At 40.9% G+C, this 19113-nt stretch overlaps 1 protein-coding gene across 4 annotated transcripts in view; it reads right to left on the bottom strand.

Moving 5' to 3' along the window:
* GRB10 (growth factor receptor bound protein 10) overlaps positions 1-19113 on the bottom strand; it is a 150604-nt gene that overhangs the window by 72147 nt on the left and 59344 nt on the right. For all 4 annotated transcript variants that reach the window (XM_083822355.1, XM_083822354.1, XM_083822357.1 and 1 more), the window contains one exon: positions 16553-16646. In XM_083822355.1, the coding sequence (XP_083678481.1) occupies positions 16553-16646 (94 nt within the window). The remainder of the gene's footprint in view (positions 1-16552; positions 16647-19113) is intronic.

Here is a 19113-nt window from a genome sequence, read left to right as displayed (position 1 = left end):
TCTAGTTGCACCAGGGGTGGCTTAGGTTGGATATTAGGAGAAATTTCTTTACCAAAAGAGTTATGCAGCATTGGAATAGGCTGCCCAGGGAAGTGGCTAAGTCACTATCCCTGGTGGTCTTCAAGAAGCGCATGCATTTAGAAGTTAGAAGCATGGTATAGTGGTGGACTTTAGTAATAGGTTAAAGGTTGAACTAAATGATCTGAGAGGTCTTTTCCAACCTGAATGATTCTATGATATTAACTACTCATAGTCAACCACCCAAGACCAGCCATGATGCAAAAGAAAAATTAATTTACCATTCAAATCTTCAACGAAGAGCAAGCACATCAGCCTAAATATATCTAGACCCAAGAAAAATACAAGTTATTTATGTTTCTTCTAGACTCACCAAATTAAGTTTCCTTTATAAATCAGCTACTCAAAATATGTTCCTCTACCATTTAACATCCTGAAGGCAAGCTGCACTATTTAAAGTAAGTTAGGATCAGGTTCGCCTAAAAGTGAAAGCCACAGGCGTGCTTTGCAGAAGACTCATCATAGCTCTACATGAGTCAAAACCAACTTGCCAGTTATGCCCATTTTCCTTATGAGACCCACACGCTCGGTTTTACAAGCTGTGTGCACTCCTGCTTTGGGTACTCAGGACACTCCATGATTTTGAAGACCCAGACTGCTGCGCTCTTCTTTGACTTGTCCGCCTTCCAGGTTGTGGATAGAGACCCTGGAGCTCCCACCTAGACATGCCTCTTTGTACGCCCACCAAGCAACTCTGGTGACAGGACAGCGGACGTGCATTTTCTCCTGACCGTACTCTGTTAGCAAACCATCGCTTCTCACAAAGCATTCTCCATTTCTTTCACTCTGCTGGCAACCAAACTCTTGAAGCCCTGCAGCAGATGTAGCTGTGATGGACACCCGGGACCCCAGGCGCATCAACATTGGCAGGAGGTTAGAGAACCTGCTCACCTCACTCTTTTTCATGTCTGAAATAGAGCCCAGAAAAGCAGCAAAGACTGGTTCCTCCGCCAAAAGCACGCCCACAAATCTACAGACCTAGACCTAGAAAGACTTAAACCTGGAAAGAGGCCATGCATGAAAAGGACAGAACTTAAAGCAGGCCAAAAGCACAGCTGTACAGCTGTAAAGCCTTGGCACTCTAAAACACTTAATTTGATGGCTTCTTAACAAAAGCAGCAAGTTCAAGTTAGCTGTTGTGATAGCAATACTCTAGCGATGTTCCTGCTTCAATCATCTTACTGAAGAAGCATGCAGTCAATGCTGATACCTTGGCCTTGGAGGGTGACCTGTATTGGACTTTAATATATTCCAGATTTGTCTTCTGATATGTATTTTTTTGTATCCAGTCTCTAAAACTCATCATGGTCTGCTGAAGAATATTTACGATTATTCTTGAGTGCACCATCCACTTGTCTTTCATTCGCAAACCTCGTAGGTTAGAAACCCTTCGCCTGCAGCGCTTCAGATTTCAGGAGGACTGTGAATATTTTAGTATGCTTGAGCTCTCCAGGATTTTTCAAACACTTAGGGACAAACCACAAAAAGAATAATTCAGGTTTTTGTTGTTGCTGTTGAATAATAGCAAGTTCATAACTGAATTGCAAAGACAAAAAAAAAGTAGTCTTTTTTTAATATACAAACATACAAACTTATAAAAATTTACGAGTGCATGTACGCTTGCAAGCATCGTATACCTATTAGAAACATTAACAAGACATATAGCCAGTTTAAAACATGTTCTTACGCAGTTACGAATCCACTCAGACAGTGGTGCTATAACATACCATAACATAATAGTGCATTGCTTCTAACCTCACGTTATACATGTCACAAACTGCCCACAATCTTGATTTGGACAGAAACACTCAAATGTTGTTACTGCAATCCTAACACCATTAATGAAATTACATACTAATTGCTTTGGTCAGTAGCACCTTATACACTTTAATTACTTAAGCAGCTGCTTGCTGTTAAGAACTACAAATTTAGCTATATCTTTCGTCCTATATTTTGGTTTACTTATGTTTGTTTTGCCCCACTTTAAATCTGTTGTGGGTGTGGGTTTTTTGATTTATTTTTTTTAGCTGAAAATATCGTTAGCTTGACAGAATCTTGTCCTTCTTAATAGGCACAAAGAGACTTAAATAAATTAACAAATTCAGATTGATCTTCCCCTTGAAGCTTCTTGGGTTTAGGAAAAGTGCTGCGACCTTCTGAATCCTCAATGCAAGAATGTCAGCTGCTTTGAAATTATGCATTTCTAAAGTATCCTCACATGACACAGCTTGCCATCCTGAAGCGCTGTCATGAGCCACTTGCAGCACAATGTTTACATAAAGGCAGGAATAAATACTCTAGCGCTTATCACAGGCAGATAAGTTCAAAGACAGTGATGACTGAGGTTTATTGTTACAATCCTGCACTGTGGTGAAAAATTTTACTGCACAACTGACATCAAATTACAACTCCTTTTTTCTGTAGATTTATTTTATTAAACGATGAAATTTGACTTTCAATATTACTGTAAATTTTCCCCTTCTATTATGTGAGCTTAAAAAAAGCCCCAACTTACTATCTCTGTTTTATAGATGAAACAAGAAATTACAGTTACAGAAACATGCCATTCCAGTTCATTTTGGGGCAATCTCAACACCACAAGAAGATTTTTCAAAGCTACAGACACCATAAATAATGCAACAGTGCATTATCATCTTCTGCTCCTCTTTGCATAATTAAAAATAATTTTATTTGGAACGTTTCCACTGATGTCCTACAATCTTTTATTAGATCCTTAAGGAACCTGCAGACCACCTAACTACTAAAAGAAACAAACAAGCAAGGAGTTTTGCTTATTTGACAAATACACAACTTAAAGCACAAGCCGCAGCACCTGCACTGTTACAGCAGAATATACAGTTACCTGAAAGTACTTTAAAGTTTTAAGAGCAAAAAATAAATGAAGCTTGTTTCTGTTTTCTGATGTGCTTATACAACTATACATTCTTAACTGTGATCGTAAGATGGATGAAACTCCATGTGTTTTGAGAACAGTAAAGATTTACTAAAATGTATTAAAGCACCATACAAAATGCTAGAATTAGCTTCAAAGTCTCCTCCATCCCCAACAGCGCTCCAGAGTGGTCACTCCACCTGAGCTTCCTTTATAGTTTCTGGGAACTCATTTCGGAAGTTACCTTGTATCAGCTGAAGAACAACATTTCCTTTTGTACTTGATTCAAATAAAATTCAGATTCTTACCCTCTTACTCTTTCTTCACAGGAGGCACCTTGTCAATGAGAGCCATTTACTTGCCCGCTCTTTTCTACCACATTAATTACTATACTGCCCACTCCTCCAATAACAACCCCAATTTTGCCCCCATTAACTAGCCCCTCTGTTGGCCCTCCAAAACTGAGGCTGTGTTAGATGACTCTGCCTTCCCACACGCTCTCAATAAAGCACATACTAAAGTAACCTAGATGCCTGCACAGGGCACACCAAATATTTTGACTGATGGTTTTTGGGCAGGCATTCATGAACGTGCAAAAAGCACTCGTGGCGGTTGTACCGGGTCAGTGAATAAAATGTGTTATGCTAAACAGCAGCATTTTTTCCAGGACGATTTCATCTATATACAAGGGCCTATCGCAAGTATAAAATACTGTAAATAGATCACAAGCCTACACTGATATTACTATACCCATAGAAGTTTTTGAAATAGATTAACCCCTCAGATCCTTCCAAGCCTATTTAAAAGCTATTTAAACCACACCACTAAAAATCTCACTGAACTCACATAAATGAAACCACCAAGTATGTACCTAGATAACAGTACAAAGGCATTTCTTCCCTATCCCTTCTGTGTCAGAGTTGTGTTCACGATGAAGAGAGATCTACTGGTGAGGGCTGAGCCTTCTTTTGTGTTTGGGTGGCACAAACATAAGAAGGACTGATTTCAGGCTCGAGTTGAGATGCATGCAATAGTCAAAGTTATCCTCTTGAATTCACTGCCCTCACTCAGTATTGGTCTCTACGTTTGCCTGAAATTCAAAGAAAGGTTGCTCATGACCAAATTCTTTGGAAATGAATTCGCAATTCCACTGTTCTTCTTGTTAAATTATCTGTATTGCAGTGTAAATGTCTAAGAATGCTTTTACTGCGGCATTTCATTTCACTTGTCAAATCAGAATAAACTTCCTTCGGAGAAAGTGTTCCTTTGCTATTACAAGTACATTAGGAAGTGTGCCAGCACAGCTGTACCACCGGACCTCTGGGAGACACCAGACCCTGGGGAATGCAAATGGTCTGAGAACAGCCTACTTGAAAGGACATCTTTTTTTCATGGCAAAGTCATCAGTGCTGCGATCACAAAGTGCTCCTGCTCAAACACCCTCGCTGCAAGAAAGGAGGCTTTCACTCAAGCACTGTCTTGAACAAATTTCTCCACAACAGTCTCAATTTGCCTTGGAGCCAACAATCTGCCAGATTCGTCTCTAGACTTGCTCTTCGGTGAGAGATCTCTCTGTTCTGTGTTTCACCAGCCTAACGCAGCAGGAGACGTGTATCCTGGCCCAAAGAGCTATACACTATGGCCATATAGAGAGAGGGTTGAGAGGCTTTTTGTTTTGCTTTGTTTGGCTGTTTTTTTAAACATAAGGTTTACAGAGATACACAATGGTGGAAAGATATTACCACAAACATAAATACTGTATTAGTAGACATCTTGGCTCCTGCAGTAATGAAAATGAATTATATCTCTTTCAATAGTTACACTCCAGCTAAACACTAAAACCATCTTAGAGAAACTCCATGGCTTTTCACCATGCTTTATGCCTCAAGTGGTTTTCTCTTATCTCCTAATCCCACATTTAATGCCAATTTTTTATTTTAGTAAATGTTCCAAGGTCAACTTGCAAGGCTGTTCACCATTCCCAACTTTGATTTCACACACACACACACACAGAGAACTTCAAGTACCCTTTTCAGCTTAATTCACCGGTCACGTCCCTGCTGTGAGTTCAGAATTAGGTACCTTCAATCCTTCTTAAATAAGACATCTACAGCACTTAAAAGCTGCATTATCTTTTACCACTTCTAGGTCACATACTGCATACCAACAAGTTCTTCTACAGGAAAGCTACCCATCATGTCAAAGTAACTGTCTATGTTTTCCTCTATATCTTAGGATGCAATCTCATGTATGTGCATGTGTTAGTTTGTTCTTCCTGAACCTTTACTTTATTCATTACAGAAACAAGATAATGCACTGGGAACGAGACAACTTGCTCCCTTCCTTACCAGAGAGTGAAGCCCCATCCACTACACCATTCAGGACAAGAAGAAACTGCCTTTGTATTTGCCCGCAGACTTTTACATCACACTTCATATGATATCCAAACCTCAAAACAAAATCACTGATCTTTGAAATAGCCTTTGAGGTGAGGAGGTTTTCCACAGAGCAGTATATATTACCAAGAAAATTTACAGTGGAAACACTTCAGTCTTGATTACATCTCTCCAGGACTGGCTCCCCACTTAATACCATGAACAAAACAGGACTTCATCTGTGAAAACAGCATGCACCCCACGAAGCAGATCTCAACCACATACTTGACACAAGTTTTGCAATAGCAATATCCTCATTTTGCTGATGGGGAAAACTTGGGTAGACAACCAGCAGTGATTTGTTTCATCCCATGTAAGAGGTAATTTGTTGAACAAGCACTAACTCCTTGCCCAGCTCTGCACATGCCCAGTGGCCAACCTCAGCAAGTATTTCACAACGCCTGCTAGAGGGGATAGAGTGAGTGGAGAGCCCATCGATGCTTCGCTGAGCTCAGGTGAAGAAATGGACACTCAGCAATGTCCTGCAATGATTCCTGTGGTCCAATTTCATTAAAGCCTCAGGTCAGGTCCAATTATTCTGAACAGCTTATAGCTGCCTGAGGTATAGATTACTAGCAACACATGCAAATTAGTTCTGCTGCAGCCATAATTAATTGCTATAGTAGGCAATCGAGCTAGTTTGCATATGAGCATAAGAATCTCTCTACAACCCCACAGTGCAGATTTCGGAGGCTTGTTACTGCATGCAACTTCCAAGAGGACTGACAAAGGAATCTTCCCCCCACATAGACCCCAATACTGATAAAGTAAGCAGCCGTTTTGAGGTCACTTGTTGCTTTCAAACCGCCCTCTTCCAATAAGGACTTGTAGTGGGCACATACAAATACACTGTATAGATGTAGGTCTTACAAAAGGAGCCAGCATGCTGCTGTCATCAGAACCCATGCCATTTTATGCTAAGCCTGACTTCAGTCATCAACTTTGATTTTATTTTTTTTAAAAGCCTCAGAAAATCATTTTGATATTTAAATAAACAACAGCTTTGCCATTAAGAAAGACTACTTTCCCATTCACTCAACAACAAAAAATATTATTAAACAGGTATTTTTAGTGACATCCATTTCCTTGAGTAGACTGCAGTATATACTCCTCTTGACATGACTGAGTTGAGCTATACTTGCTGATACAGACCATGAACACATTCCAGTGAAACTTGTTTGACTCGACTAAAGGAAATACGTTCCTATGCTGGAAAAATCTTGAAATCTGCAGTCTTAGCTTCCCAGTCATCTGGCAGAACCAATGACTTTTATAAACAGATTAGGAAAGGCATTTTTAAGAAAGACGCTGTTTAAAGCTTTAACTTGAATTGGGCATTTTCCTCTCGGCTATAAGATGCGTTCCATCTTTACTTGATGATGTAATTTGCCCTGCTATGCACAAAAGGATACTAAAATCTTAAACTAATTCTATTCTTGTCCAGACTATTTAACCTAAATTTGCCGTAGTTGTACCAGCCAACTTTTAAAATCCATTTGATTTTTAAGTACCATGCTAATTTTTGCTTAGCATTCATAATTTCTCCTCTAATTTAGACCTGCAAACAAGTGAAAAGGAAGTCCAGCAAGTCGTTGAATCACAAGGAATCCTAAGGCCACAGAAGCTTTTGCCAAGAGATTTGCTGCATCTCAGATGCACCCCATTTCACACTTGCAAACAAGTCTTACCTCCATCTCTTTCTGTTTCTTACCCCAGGAAATGCTACAGATTTAAACAGTGCTTGGTTTTATTTATTTCTTTTAAAGGAAGCAAAGTTAAATTTCTGTATTCACTTGTAAGATGATAAAACCTTAGTGTAGAGGAAGAAGCTAAAAGGTAAATTAACATATTTTGTTCCACCTGAGGCACTGGAAAGAAGAGACAGAAACCAAATGTTAGGACACTTTATCATTAGGACAAACAATGGAAGGAAATAAAGAGCTGCACCGCCTGTTCTCCACCCTCTCACCACTTTGATAGAGACCAAAAATATAACCTTAAAGGTCAGGGAAAATAAAACCTAAAAATTGAATGCACGTCTCCCAGAATTGTTTGCAGACAAGAGGGCTGCATTGTGTCAGCTATTAGAAATTATCTGCCATCACAAGAGAGATCAAAGGTACGTGGCTGATCAGAGACAGAACACAAATCAGTTCAGTATGCTTTAAATGGGGGGTAGGAGTAACTCAGGTCTTTATCTGAAGTTAAATGGATTTTATTCTGGGAAAAAATGATGTCTAGTCCCAAAATTGCTAAATGTACTGGTGAACTAAGGCTGTTAAAAGGTTTCTTGCCAAGCTCTAGTCTAGTCGGTTTCAAGAATTCAGGGAGTAGTTTCTGGCACAACAACTTCCTCTACTTTGCCACACCACTGTTATGATGTTCTTAAAAATAACTTTCATAGGACTGGGTATGGGGGGGGGTTGTTTTCCCGTTGCCTTATGATAGCACAGAGACACTGTGCTCTCAACAACGGTTTACTGATTTCACCAAAGCAGACAGAGATTTAAAAAAAAAACAGTTCCCTCTTTGGTCACAGGAGTTTCAAACATCACATGTAATGCACATACATTGCAATCAAATTCCCATTTACTTAGAGCTGATGCTCTTAAAGGTTGAAATAAGTAGAATATCTTTACTGCAGACTTGAACACAACAGTCATGAAACCAGATTAGCATCTTAGAGCTTTTCACGTAATCAAGTATTGAAAAACATTTTTGTCTCCATTAAAGCTGACCTTGCATAGTGACATTGCACTTTTATTTCAGAATTAGAGGTACTTATGCTTTAATATATATACATATTTAAGCAGCATATCATAACAGACAGTATAACTGCAGTGACGAAGATTGTTTCCATATTTAAATATACCCTTCCTCTTTACACGTCAAATCACCTTTGCAATTTAGGATTTGATTTTGGTAAAGGTGTCAGAATTTGAAGTCAATATTATGATGCTAGAGAGACACTTTTTACTGAACAACTGCCTTTGTTATGGCATGATTAAAAAGTAGGCTACATAATAAATCAACTTTCCTAGCTGGAAAGCTCATTATACTGAGACAATTTAAGTGTCCATAGACATGTTTTGACATTTGGCCATGACACCTTCACTGAAAGGTTCAAAAAGTTCTTACATAAAGCAAAATGCACTTAAAGCACACAGCCTTAACAGGGAAAACTAACCAGAACCCAAGGATGTGCAGGAAGACGGGCGAATAGCACAGACAAGAATTCAGCTCAGCCATGTTAATTCATCCAGAATCTATCACAAGAAGAGCCTTTTCCCTGGCAGTATTGCTTTCCATCCTTCCATTCCCCTTAACATCTTGACAGTACAAATTTAGTCAGATTACAAAAGAAAACAAATAAAACATAACTAAAGGCAATAAAATTATTCCAGAAAACATATGAGCTCATCTCAAGGTTTTACAGTTAACTTACACTGATTAAATTAGAAGAGGACATTTCAAATCTCTCAGCTCAATTATGGACCATTAACTCAAATTGAACAAATAAGCCACCTAGGAAGCAGAGGACAACCTGAGACCACACGTCTCCCCATACCTGTTGGACAGTAAATAAATCAGCATATAAGACAATAAAAAAATATTGAAATCTATTGTACTTGGCTGCTTTAGTAATTTGCTTACAGAAAGGATGGGGATGATGTAAGTTGCTGCGTGAATAGATTTACACAGGAGAGAGCACACCAGCCGTAGGATTTGGAGCTCATTTATTCACATAAAAAAAAAAAAAAAAGCTATATATATGAGATAAGTGCATAAGAAATGAGCTGAGCCCAGGTACCTGGGAGAAGCACCTCACCATAAGTACATCTTGAGACCGTGGTTTCCATCGAGCACCCAGGTTTCCCCAAGCACACCACTTCTATCAGAAGCTCTAGGCTCTGGAGCTCACACACTACATATGAGTACTGGCTGCCATAATTTCCTGTCCATCACTGAGGTGGACTGCTGGTTTCTAAGGCTCATGCTTTACAACCCCAAGAACACATCCTCGGTCAATACTGGACACTGACAGCAAAACATCTCAACTTAACCTTGCTCAGGTTTGACCATCCGCCTGCATGGGGGCAAAAGCGATTTCTTAACACAAGATGGAAGGAAGAGTTCCTGTCAGCCATCACTGCTTGGGAGCCTGGACAGGAAAATGAGAAGCCTGAATAAAGATCTCTCCAGGAAGGACTTCCCGACTGCTTTTCTCAGAGGGCCTCACAGCTTACGCAAGGAGCTGTGTAGTTGTTCTCCTGCTAAGCCGAGCGGACGGAGAGGCCTAGAGGGAGACAGGCCAGCAGCCAGCCACCGTAACACAACCAGAGGAGCCACACGGGCACAGAAACCACCCGGGAGGGTGACAGCACCACTTGCTGCTCTCAGCCAATGTACCTCAGGGGAAGTGTGCCAGCAGCAAACAAATGCCTCACCTGAACGTTGGCCTTCTGTGAACAGAAGAGGCCGGCACATCCACGCACCTAGTGGCGCCCCAAGCCCTCCCCTCCCTGACCACCCCCCAAAACAGCCAGTCGATGGCCATGCAATAGCTGGAGCACACAAGGAAATTTTTCCACAAGATGTCCCAGAGTGCACCCCCACACACACAAAAAGAGCATGTCCATGTGCCATCCCTCGTGTTACCTAGCTGTAACCTGGCTGAGGGATGCCAAATTCTGACTGCTCTGACAGTTGGCTTTAGCTCCACTTGAGTGGTAGCAGGAAACGCACATCCCTTAATTAAGGACAAAAGAGAATGAAAAAGGAAATTTTATTTTAGAGGGAGACGCTATTAAATAAATTACAGTATTTACGATGATCTTCTTAGCCATCACTAGCATACTTTAGGCTTGTACTAGTGTCAAGCTAACTTGTTCTCAAATACATCCACACAAGTGGTGAGGGAAGTAAGCGCCCTCTCACACTGAGAAGCATCTAGACAGGAGCACCAGAATCACAGTATCCAGATGCCAAATTTACATCCTCCCCTCCCAGAGCCTCAGGCAGGAATTGAGCAAGAGTAACAAGAAATGAGCTTCTAATCACTCTAAGTTCACACCTTGTGAATCCCCCCCAGGGATAACTGGAGACAGAAATCTTGAAAGAGAAAGTGTAGGAACACCATCCCTCTATCTTCAGGATGAAAAAAACACCTTCTCAGCCATAAAACCCATGCAGCTTCATTCCCCTAGGGCCTGGGATAGTGTCATGGATTATCTGAGGTAAGGAACGCAACTCCTCAGCCTCAGCCCAGCTCCACCTGCTCCCCCAGTACAACCACTACAAGCCTAGAGACTCTCTCTCCTCCAACATGTCAAGAATTTCATTTCAAATGTAGTAATAACTTTAGAATTTTTCATAAATCATAATAGAAAATAGGCTTAGAACTTATGAATTTACCTTGATGGTCGTGTAAATAGCAAACATAGAACCCTGATAAATTATAAAACATGTTCAAAATCCTATGTCTGCCAACTATGAGATTTGAGGTTTTTGTTTTTGTTTTGTTTTAAAAACTCTCATCAGGTGGCTTCAGGGAATACATTCAATTTTAAATATATCCAAAACAAAAGATTTGCAAACTTGGTATTAAAACTCTTACAGGTTAATGTGAAGTCTTTTTCTCCCTTCTTTTACACTTAAGAAAGCAACAGTTAATCCCCTAGTTAATGAAACATAAAAGAAAATCCATCAGTCATCTGCAAATACATTTCTATGAACATGCAAGCATTTTAAACTGTACTTGGCCTGTTTCTTCTCATTCCACTGATTTCACTCAATCATCATTAGCAGCTCTTGTATATACTGAGTTTTCTTGCTGTACTCAATCAGCTGGTCAAATTTGTCTTTCTGTAGCTTGATGCAGAACTCTGAAGTTATCTGTACTAAAAAACAACCTCCTTTGTCTTCTTTTCATCTTTTCCATTTTTTTCAGAGTTCTGTCAGCCCAAGGGTTTGGGAACTAATATAATTAGGAAAGTTAAACTTCTCCACAGCTATTCTGGGCGCCCTCCTAGAAACTGTGCTAACAAGATTCATCACAAAGTACAATAGAAGCCTTCTCTAAAATAAGACAAAGGTACTGTAATGAGCTAGGCAGGAAGTGAGGGCTCAGTTCTGTGTGTAATGGTAGTTAGTGTAAATCTTTTTGGCAGTAATGGTGTTTTTTTCTAAGGCTGGACAATGACGAAAACATTTATACAATACATGAGAATTCATGAATGTCTGGCAGCTTTCGGTATTGTCTTTGCAATACAAACAAAACTATCTGTATTTCATTCTACATTTTCCATTCAGTACCAGCTGGATTCTGCAAAAACATGGGTTAGTTCTGATACACCAAATAACTGATTCATCCCACTGGGATCCCATGACTGAAACATACCAGAGGTAGCACCAGCGGTTACTAAACACATTCTTTAGCTACAAAGCTAACAACAAAACTGCCTCGACCTCACGTGCCTATCGTCAGGCAGATGCAAACGGCAAGACATTTAAAGCAAGTAATAATAGTACTGCTGGAGAAAAAGGGCTACAGGATGTTATTTCCCTGGGTTAAACCTTAGGCATTGTACTACTTCATTTAGGCCCATACTTTTTCAAAAGTCCTTACGTATTTACGTAGCGTCGTATTTTCTGGACCCAAGCAGTGTGCTACAAAGGCACATTCCACTATTACTGAGTTGTATCACCTCCGCAGAAGTTACGTATCAGTTCCAAGCCAGTGAGGGAGAGGAGAGCATCCGCCTCAACAGCAGACAGCACTGCTCAGTGGGAACAAGTGCTCTGTACAGGCATAACACCAAGGAAACCTAAAACCAACTGATCTGCAACCACAGCATCTTCACCATCTCACTGTAGGCAAGATTTCCTCCCACAACCAGCCAAAATAGACCAAAGGGTAAGCTGGCTGTTGACAAAGGACTGCTGTTGGCTATAACAACTCATCTCACTGTTTTCTTTCTGCTGCTGAAGCCATCTGGCTGCGGAGCCAGAGGTACAGCAACGTTCAGCTCAGCTCCCTCCGGGAACTCCTGGAACAAAAAGCATCGAGCCCAACAATAGCTGAGACAGCTACTGAAAGCACGAATGCAGAAATAAAACGGAGATGAATCTTTCATTACAGACCCACGACAAAACACATTTGTACAGACACCAAAAATCATCTCTACAAGTAAACACATAAAGAAAGTGCCAGAACTGCATGTCGAATACTTCCATTAAAAGTTAAGGTGACAGAATGCATCTTATTTATGCCTGACTTCAAAATCTTGAATAAGTAGCTACACTACCTCTAAAAAGCATGTCAAGTATTAATAAAAAGTACTGCCCACAAGCTGGGACTGAAGTTGGCATTATTTACTGCTTGTTAGAGAAACAAACGAGAATGAGCTCAAGGAAGAAAAGCCCAGAAGCACGGAGTGAGAAGAGAAATTGCAGCAGCACAGCCTGCAGGTTAAGCCCCCGTGAAGTCTGAGAACAAATAAATCCAGTTGCTTATCTAGTTTTCTGTAGCATGCTGTATTTTGCTATCATATTTCAGCAAGGCTACTCCTAGGTAGCGTAGGGAAATCGGTGAAGCAATCTTATCTTGCTAACAAGACACATTGAAGACCAACTCCTGTGGCACCCCGCAGTGGGTGCATTCAACCAAGGGGAGCGGAGGCTGAACTATAAAGGTGCTTGGGCAGAGAGGAGAACCAGCGGCACCCCTTGTGTGTGCTGAGGCAGGAGGAATGAGTGCTGGAGCTGATCGCCTCTAATAAAGACCTCAGAGCAGTATCTCAGTGTGAATGCAAGTATTTGGACTGAAATCATCATTACTGTCCCCAGATCATCGCCCTCCCTACTGGACAGCATACAAATGCTGCAAGGAACCCTGTCACTGTAAAATATGAAACATTTGTGAGTACTGCACGTTTTACAGAACTGATACGTGGCTGACTAGGCTTCATCTCCACATTCCTGCTGGGGGAAGAAAAAAAATAACACCAAACATACAAGAGCTGCCCCCCTCTAAGCATGCTTTTACTTCCCCGTTCTCTTTGTGTTTTGAAAGATGGTAAATAATTACTTTGATCATTTCCTCTCCTCTTTCCTTAATTCTTTAGGAAGTGCCCCATAGTTTAGACATGCTTCTTCTCCGTTCTCTAGGCTTTACTACAGTTTCTGGAGTGACTGCTCGAGAAGTACTTGACTTGCTGTCAATTAACTGCCAAAAGCCTGGCTTTTGTACTTTGTGGTAGACAAACAGGACTTTCAATAAGTAGCTGAAGCACACCTGCTTCTTTACTTCACTGAGTATTAGTACTGTTCTACCGGACGAAGTTTTCTTTCTTTCCCCTTGCATTTCATTTATGAAGTAGATTTGGGGAATATAGGTACGAAATCATAGTTCCTGCTCTTAGGTTTAGTACTTTTATGAAACTTATCCAGCTTGCAGAACGACTTGTAAGTGAATACTAAATAATGGCTTATATATATATAAATACTTATTGTTAATGTGTGTTATTAGCATATCTACACAAAAGCAGTTATTAACCTATTCATAGGAAAAAATACTATTCCATCTGCACTCAACTTCTCCTACATTTGTTTTATATGAAACCTGCATATTTTAAGACTCCTTGCTTTACAAGAAGTATTCTCTGCTCCCAAATCATTACAAGATATTCTTTCAAAATAAAAAGCTGAATAGTTATACAGCAACTACTTGTGTAAAAGAGTGATTCAGCAGGAAACATGTACTTGAAATACCCTTCTCAAGAAAGAACTTATTCATGCAAGGACAGTTGGCAGGGATATCTCAGTCTCCACTTGCATGCTCTTTTTCCAGTTTGTGTTGAAGAGATTGAGATACCTCAAAGGAAGCTAATCACCATTTTTGTAGGCCGTGGAAAGTAGGGTCTGGTTCAGAATTCTAAGTGCTTGTACCAAAGCTTTGCGAAAGAAAAGCAAAGACCTGTAAGTTAATGTTCAACAGAAACTGGCAAATCTGCTGTGCTTACTGAGCAAGGTGGTCAGGTATGAATTGGAAGTGTATATACAAAAAAAAACATAACAAGCATGGTTGCTCAAAGTTCAGCTGCAGTAGTTCAGACACAACACACCAAAAGGAAAAAGGCTGGGGGGAGGAATACCTAACACATCAAATATTTTAGTCAATTGTAATCATTCCAGAATTTCTGCTCAAGTTAAATATGCATTAAACCAGCTTTGTTGCAGGCCTATCGGCTTTCCTTAAAACTGTTGCGAAATACAGGAATAAAAGCTTTAGATCCGCTAGTCAGTATAAGCTGAGCTCAGCAAATAATATTGTATATAACTGGAAGCAAAACTGGCCACAGTCTGCTGCAAATATCTTTATCATCAGCGTAATCCACACGTACCATCAAGCATAGATAAACTTATTAAAATGCAGCCAGTGGTCCTGCAAGTTAATTCTGGATACAGCTTTACTCTTCAGTTTTTCATCTAAATCAGCGTCAGCAACGTTTTAACAGAAACTAATGGATAACACAATTTATTGTAGGAATTTTTTAAAAAGCAGAAAACTGCCACAAAACATAAAACCCCACTTTAATAATCTAGTCTAATATCGCAGCATTGGAACTAGTTCACACCATGTCATAAATGCCTCAGAAGTTCTTCATTTTACATTTTCCTATGTACTATTCATTAATGGGTTACTGGACTATGGGGAAGCTGTTAAAATAGCTGTACTCCCAAGTTATTGGACAAGAATGCATATTTGATAGACTATAAAACAGGGTAGAAGCTTGTACTTGGACTGAACAAACAAGTGGGACATGCCATAACATCACACTTACAGCCACTTCCATTTTCAAAAAGATATTGAAAGAATAGGTATCATTGCCATAAAACTTGTTGTTTCCCTTCAGCACTGGGAAAAGATGAAGTGCTACAGCCAAATGCAGCATTAGAGGCCACCACTGGACGTGCAGATTTCTTTTCTTAGCCTGTGCCACTTACATAACAGCATTTTATAGTCACAGGGGCAGGGAAGATTAAAAATGTGCTAGATACCTACTTCAGCAATAAAATCAGTAAGATTTGAGAAATACTGGATTTGACTGCTGTCAGTCACCTAACAAAAATATCAACACAGCCTGTGGCTGCAAAAGTGAACTCTACTTCAGAAACTACAAGGAAAAACATTAATTGAGTCCTGCTGTAGAAACAGGCCTTTAACTGACAAGACCCCTACGAAAAGCATTCTCTGTAAAGATACCTGCTTTGAAAATTAGTTTGGACCATTTTGCCTAGACACATCTGCCCCAACGTAGCTCAGGCAGAGCCACACACCAGGGTGACCCCGTATGGATTCTTTCAGTGCTGTAACATTGCTAGGGGGAAAGAAGGACCTGAAAAGGAAGTATTGACCTGTTAGGAAGACGTCAGGCTACAAAGTTAGCACTTGGCCATCAAAATGGAATACTCCCTATCTTTTCAGTATCTATTCAGACTGCATAAGCAGCAGCCACAACTACTCTCGCTTCATCCAGCGAACTTAAACCACAGTGAATGTGTTCCCTGATAAACAGGGGACATTCACAGAAAGCTTCAGAAGTCACCCATGTAAATCTGCCCCCAGAATTTCCACATCTCAAGGCATCAGCTTTACAACATCTAGTTCAAGACTGCCTTGCCCCTGAATGAGGTGATTTCCATCACACAAAGCAAGTAAACATTCTTTTGTTGCAGGAGTAAAGAGTTGAGCCAGAGCCCTGAACCATTTTTACAGCTGGTGAAAGTTTTTAAAGTTTAATTTTAACATTGCAAAATGTTGAATTAAATTTCAGGACTCCACTCTTCCTCCCCTAAAAACAGGAGAATATTCTTTCTGCCCAGGGTAACAGTCCTAATTTGGGCTACAAGACTTCAGGTTCACCACAGGTTCTTAGCCATCTTCATCCACAGCTCACAGGATAGTTGTGATGACAAAAAACCTACATCTTCAGCTCTCCTACTCCAGCCATCCAGAATTTTTTGTTTAGTATTTTTTTTTAACAAGAAGAACAAACTACAATGTGGAGGAAAAACTACCTCCACATCCACAGCTCGCTGGCTTTCCCCCAAGGAGACTGGATTCGTACTCATTGTTTCTTACCTTGGTGATTTAGGGAGATGCGGTTAGATGGTTCTTGGAAACCTGGTTCCACCAGATCCCGCCGACCATGAGCCGAAGTCTGCTCTACATTGTCCTGAGAAGAGAAGAGCAGAAAAATCTCATCAAAAACAGGCACTCTGTACTCCCTGTAAGCCACGCTGTGCAGAGCCAAAAACATTGATACGAGAAAAATCTCTGCCATACCTCTAAAAGGAGAAACCAATGTTGGAGAACAGGGAGGAAAAAAATAAGATTAGTGCACATAGGGGGGAGAGTAGACTGCCACATTAATACAGGCAGCATGAGTCCAGAATAAATGACTATGTTGCTGGCTGGTCTGGATGGATGTCAATTTTAGATTTCAAACTGGGAAATAGTGATATAAATGCATTTCCTAGTTCAACAAAAGTTTCTTCTTGAATCAAAGTATGTGGAGGCTTGGGGCTTTGTTTTCTTTAATTCCAAGGCTGTGGCTTAGGGGTTTGTAACTAATTAACTGGACTGAAACGGATTCAGTAGTGAACTACCAAACCTCAAGAGGAACCAGAAGTTCAGTTTATCTAAACATCCATGGTTCTGGATGCCAACCTGAATTTTTTTCATACTAGAACTCTCACAAGATCAGGTTTCAAGAAGTTTTAACACAGACTGAATTTGGCTAAGTCTAAAATACCATGGTTTCTCACAGATCTTGCCAAAAGAGAAGACTAGGAGAAAGCAAGAAAATTGAAATATAAACAAAAAATAAGAAAAGCAAGATAAGTCACACTGAGTTTCAGAAATATGAACATGAGAAGGAAATTAAGAGCTGGTACACAGTTTTACAAAGTTGGTATACCTCTGCATATACCAATTAAGGGCAGGTATGGAAAAACAGAAGCAAGCACATGAAGTTGGCTGCACTAACATACTACCTATAGACTATGCTACAGTGATAGAAATGACTTCATACACTGTCCTACTGTGCCCAAAGTGTGAAATAAATAAATAGCTTGTAAATACATAATAGCATGTCTGTCAAAGCAAAGGAACCACCTTCACGGCAAATGACAGTTATCGCAGACCAATGATGTGGACTCCGCAAGCAGGACTTCAACTACGTGCAACTGTGAGCAAAGCACAACTTTTCCAGCTTATGGAATGTAATGTAACGCTCAAAATCCTAATGGACATAGCGCTTTGGGATAACAACGGTATACAGTTATACAGGATACGAAATAAAGTATACTATCTGTTCTTCAGAGAGACTGCCTCAAACAGCATATCAGCGCTTTGCTTCAGGAGCCAACTGATACCTAAAAGGCTCAAGCACAACTCCTGAGTGCCTTCAGAGCCAGTACCATCAGGTACCAATTCAGGAGCCCACAGGTGCTCTTAAGACAAGAACTGCCAACAGTGGCATGACTAAGGGCGGTTTTTACAAACAAGTATCATATCATAGAACAGCTTGGGTTGGAAGGGACCTTAAAAGTCACCCAGTTTCAACCCCCCTGCCATAGGCAGGGAGACCTCCCATTAGATCCAAAGCCCCATCCAGCCCGGCCTTGAACACCTCCAGGGATGGGGCATCCACAGCTTCTCTGGGCAGCCTGTGCCAGTGCCTCGCCACCCTCTGAGTGAAGAACTTCTACCTTATACCTAATCTAAATCTACCCTCTTCTTGTTTAAAGCCATTACTCCTTGTCATTTCACTATCTGCCTGTGCAAAAAGTTGCTCTGTATCATTTTTATAAGCCTCCTTTAAGTATTGAAAAGCTGTAATAAGGTTACCCCAGAGCCTTCTCTTCTCCAGGCTGAACATCCCCAGCTCTCTCAGCCCTTCTTCATAGGAGAGGTGCTCCAGCCCTCTGATCTCCTGGTGGCCCTCCCCTGGATCTGCTCTAACAGCCCCACATCCTTCTTGTGCTGGGGGTCCCAGACCAGGACGCAGCACTCCAGGTGGGGCCTCATAAGGGCAGAGCAGAGGGGGACAGTCCCCTCCCTCCACCTGCTGCCCACCACTCTGTTGATGCAGCCCAGGATGCAGTTGGCCTTCTGGGCTACAGGCACGCACTGCTGGCTCATGTCGAGCTTTTTGTCCACCAGAACCCCCAAGTCCTTCTCTGCAGGGCTGCTCTCAGTGAGTTCTCCCAGTCTGTGCTCATGTGTAGGACTGCCCCGACACAGATGCAGAACTTTGCTCTTGGACTTGTTGAACCTCATTCGGTTCACATGTGCCCACATCTCTATCTTCTCCAGGTAGTATATCACAGAATCACAGAATCATCTAGGTTGGAAGAGACCTCCAAGATCACCTAGTCCAACCTCTGACCTAACACTAACAAGTCATGATACGATACACGTGATATCTGTCTACCTACCCCAGATACAATGGAGACCACTAAGCCTTCTGACTCTGTGTTGGCTACCTTATCCCTTCAGAGCCTCCTCAGGTATTTCAAACCTGGTACAAAGGCTGAAAGCTGAACATCCCAGGCACTAAGAATAAAGCAGAACATCCTCTCAACGCAGTTTTTCTTTGTGCACTTTTCCTGTGAAACTCACCATCTCGGATGTTTGTC

This window comes from Anser anser, assembly GCF_964211835.1.
Source record: "Anser anser genome assembly, chromosome: 2".
NCBI lineage: Eukaryota > Metazoa > Chordata > Aves > Anseriformes > Anatidae > Anser > Anser anser.
The sequence above is the reverse complement of the archived record's forward strand: the minus strand, read 5'-3'. Positions and strand labels throughout refer to the sequence as shown.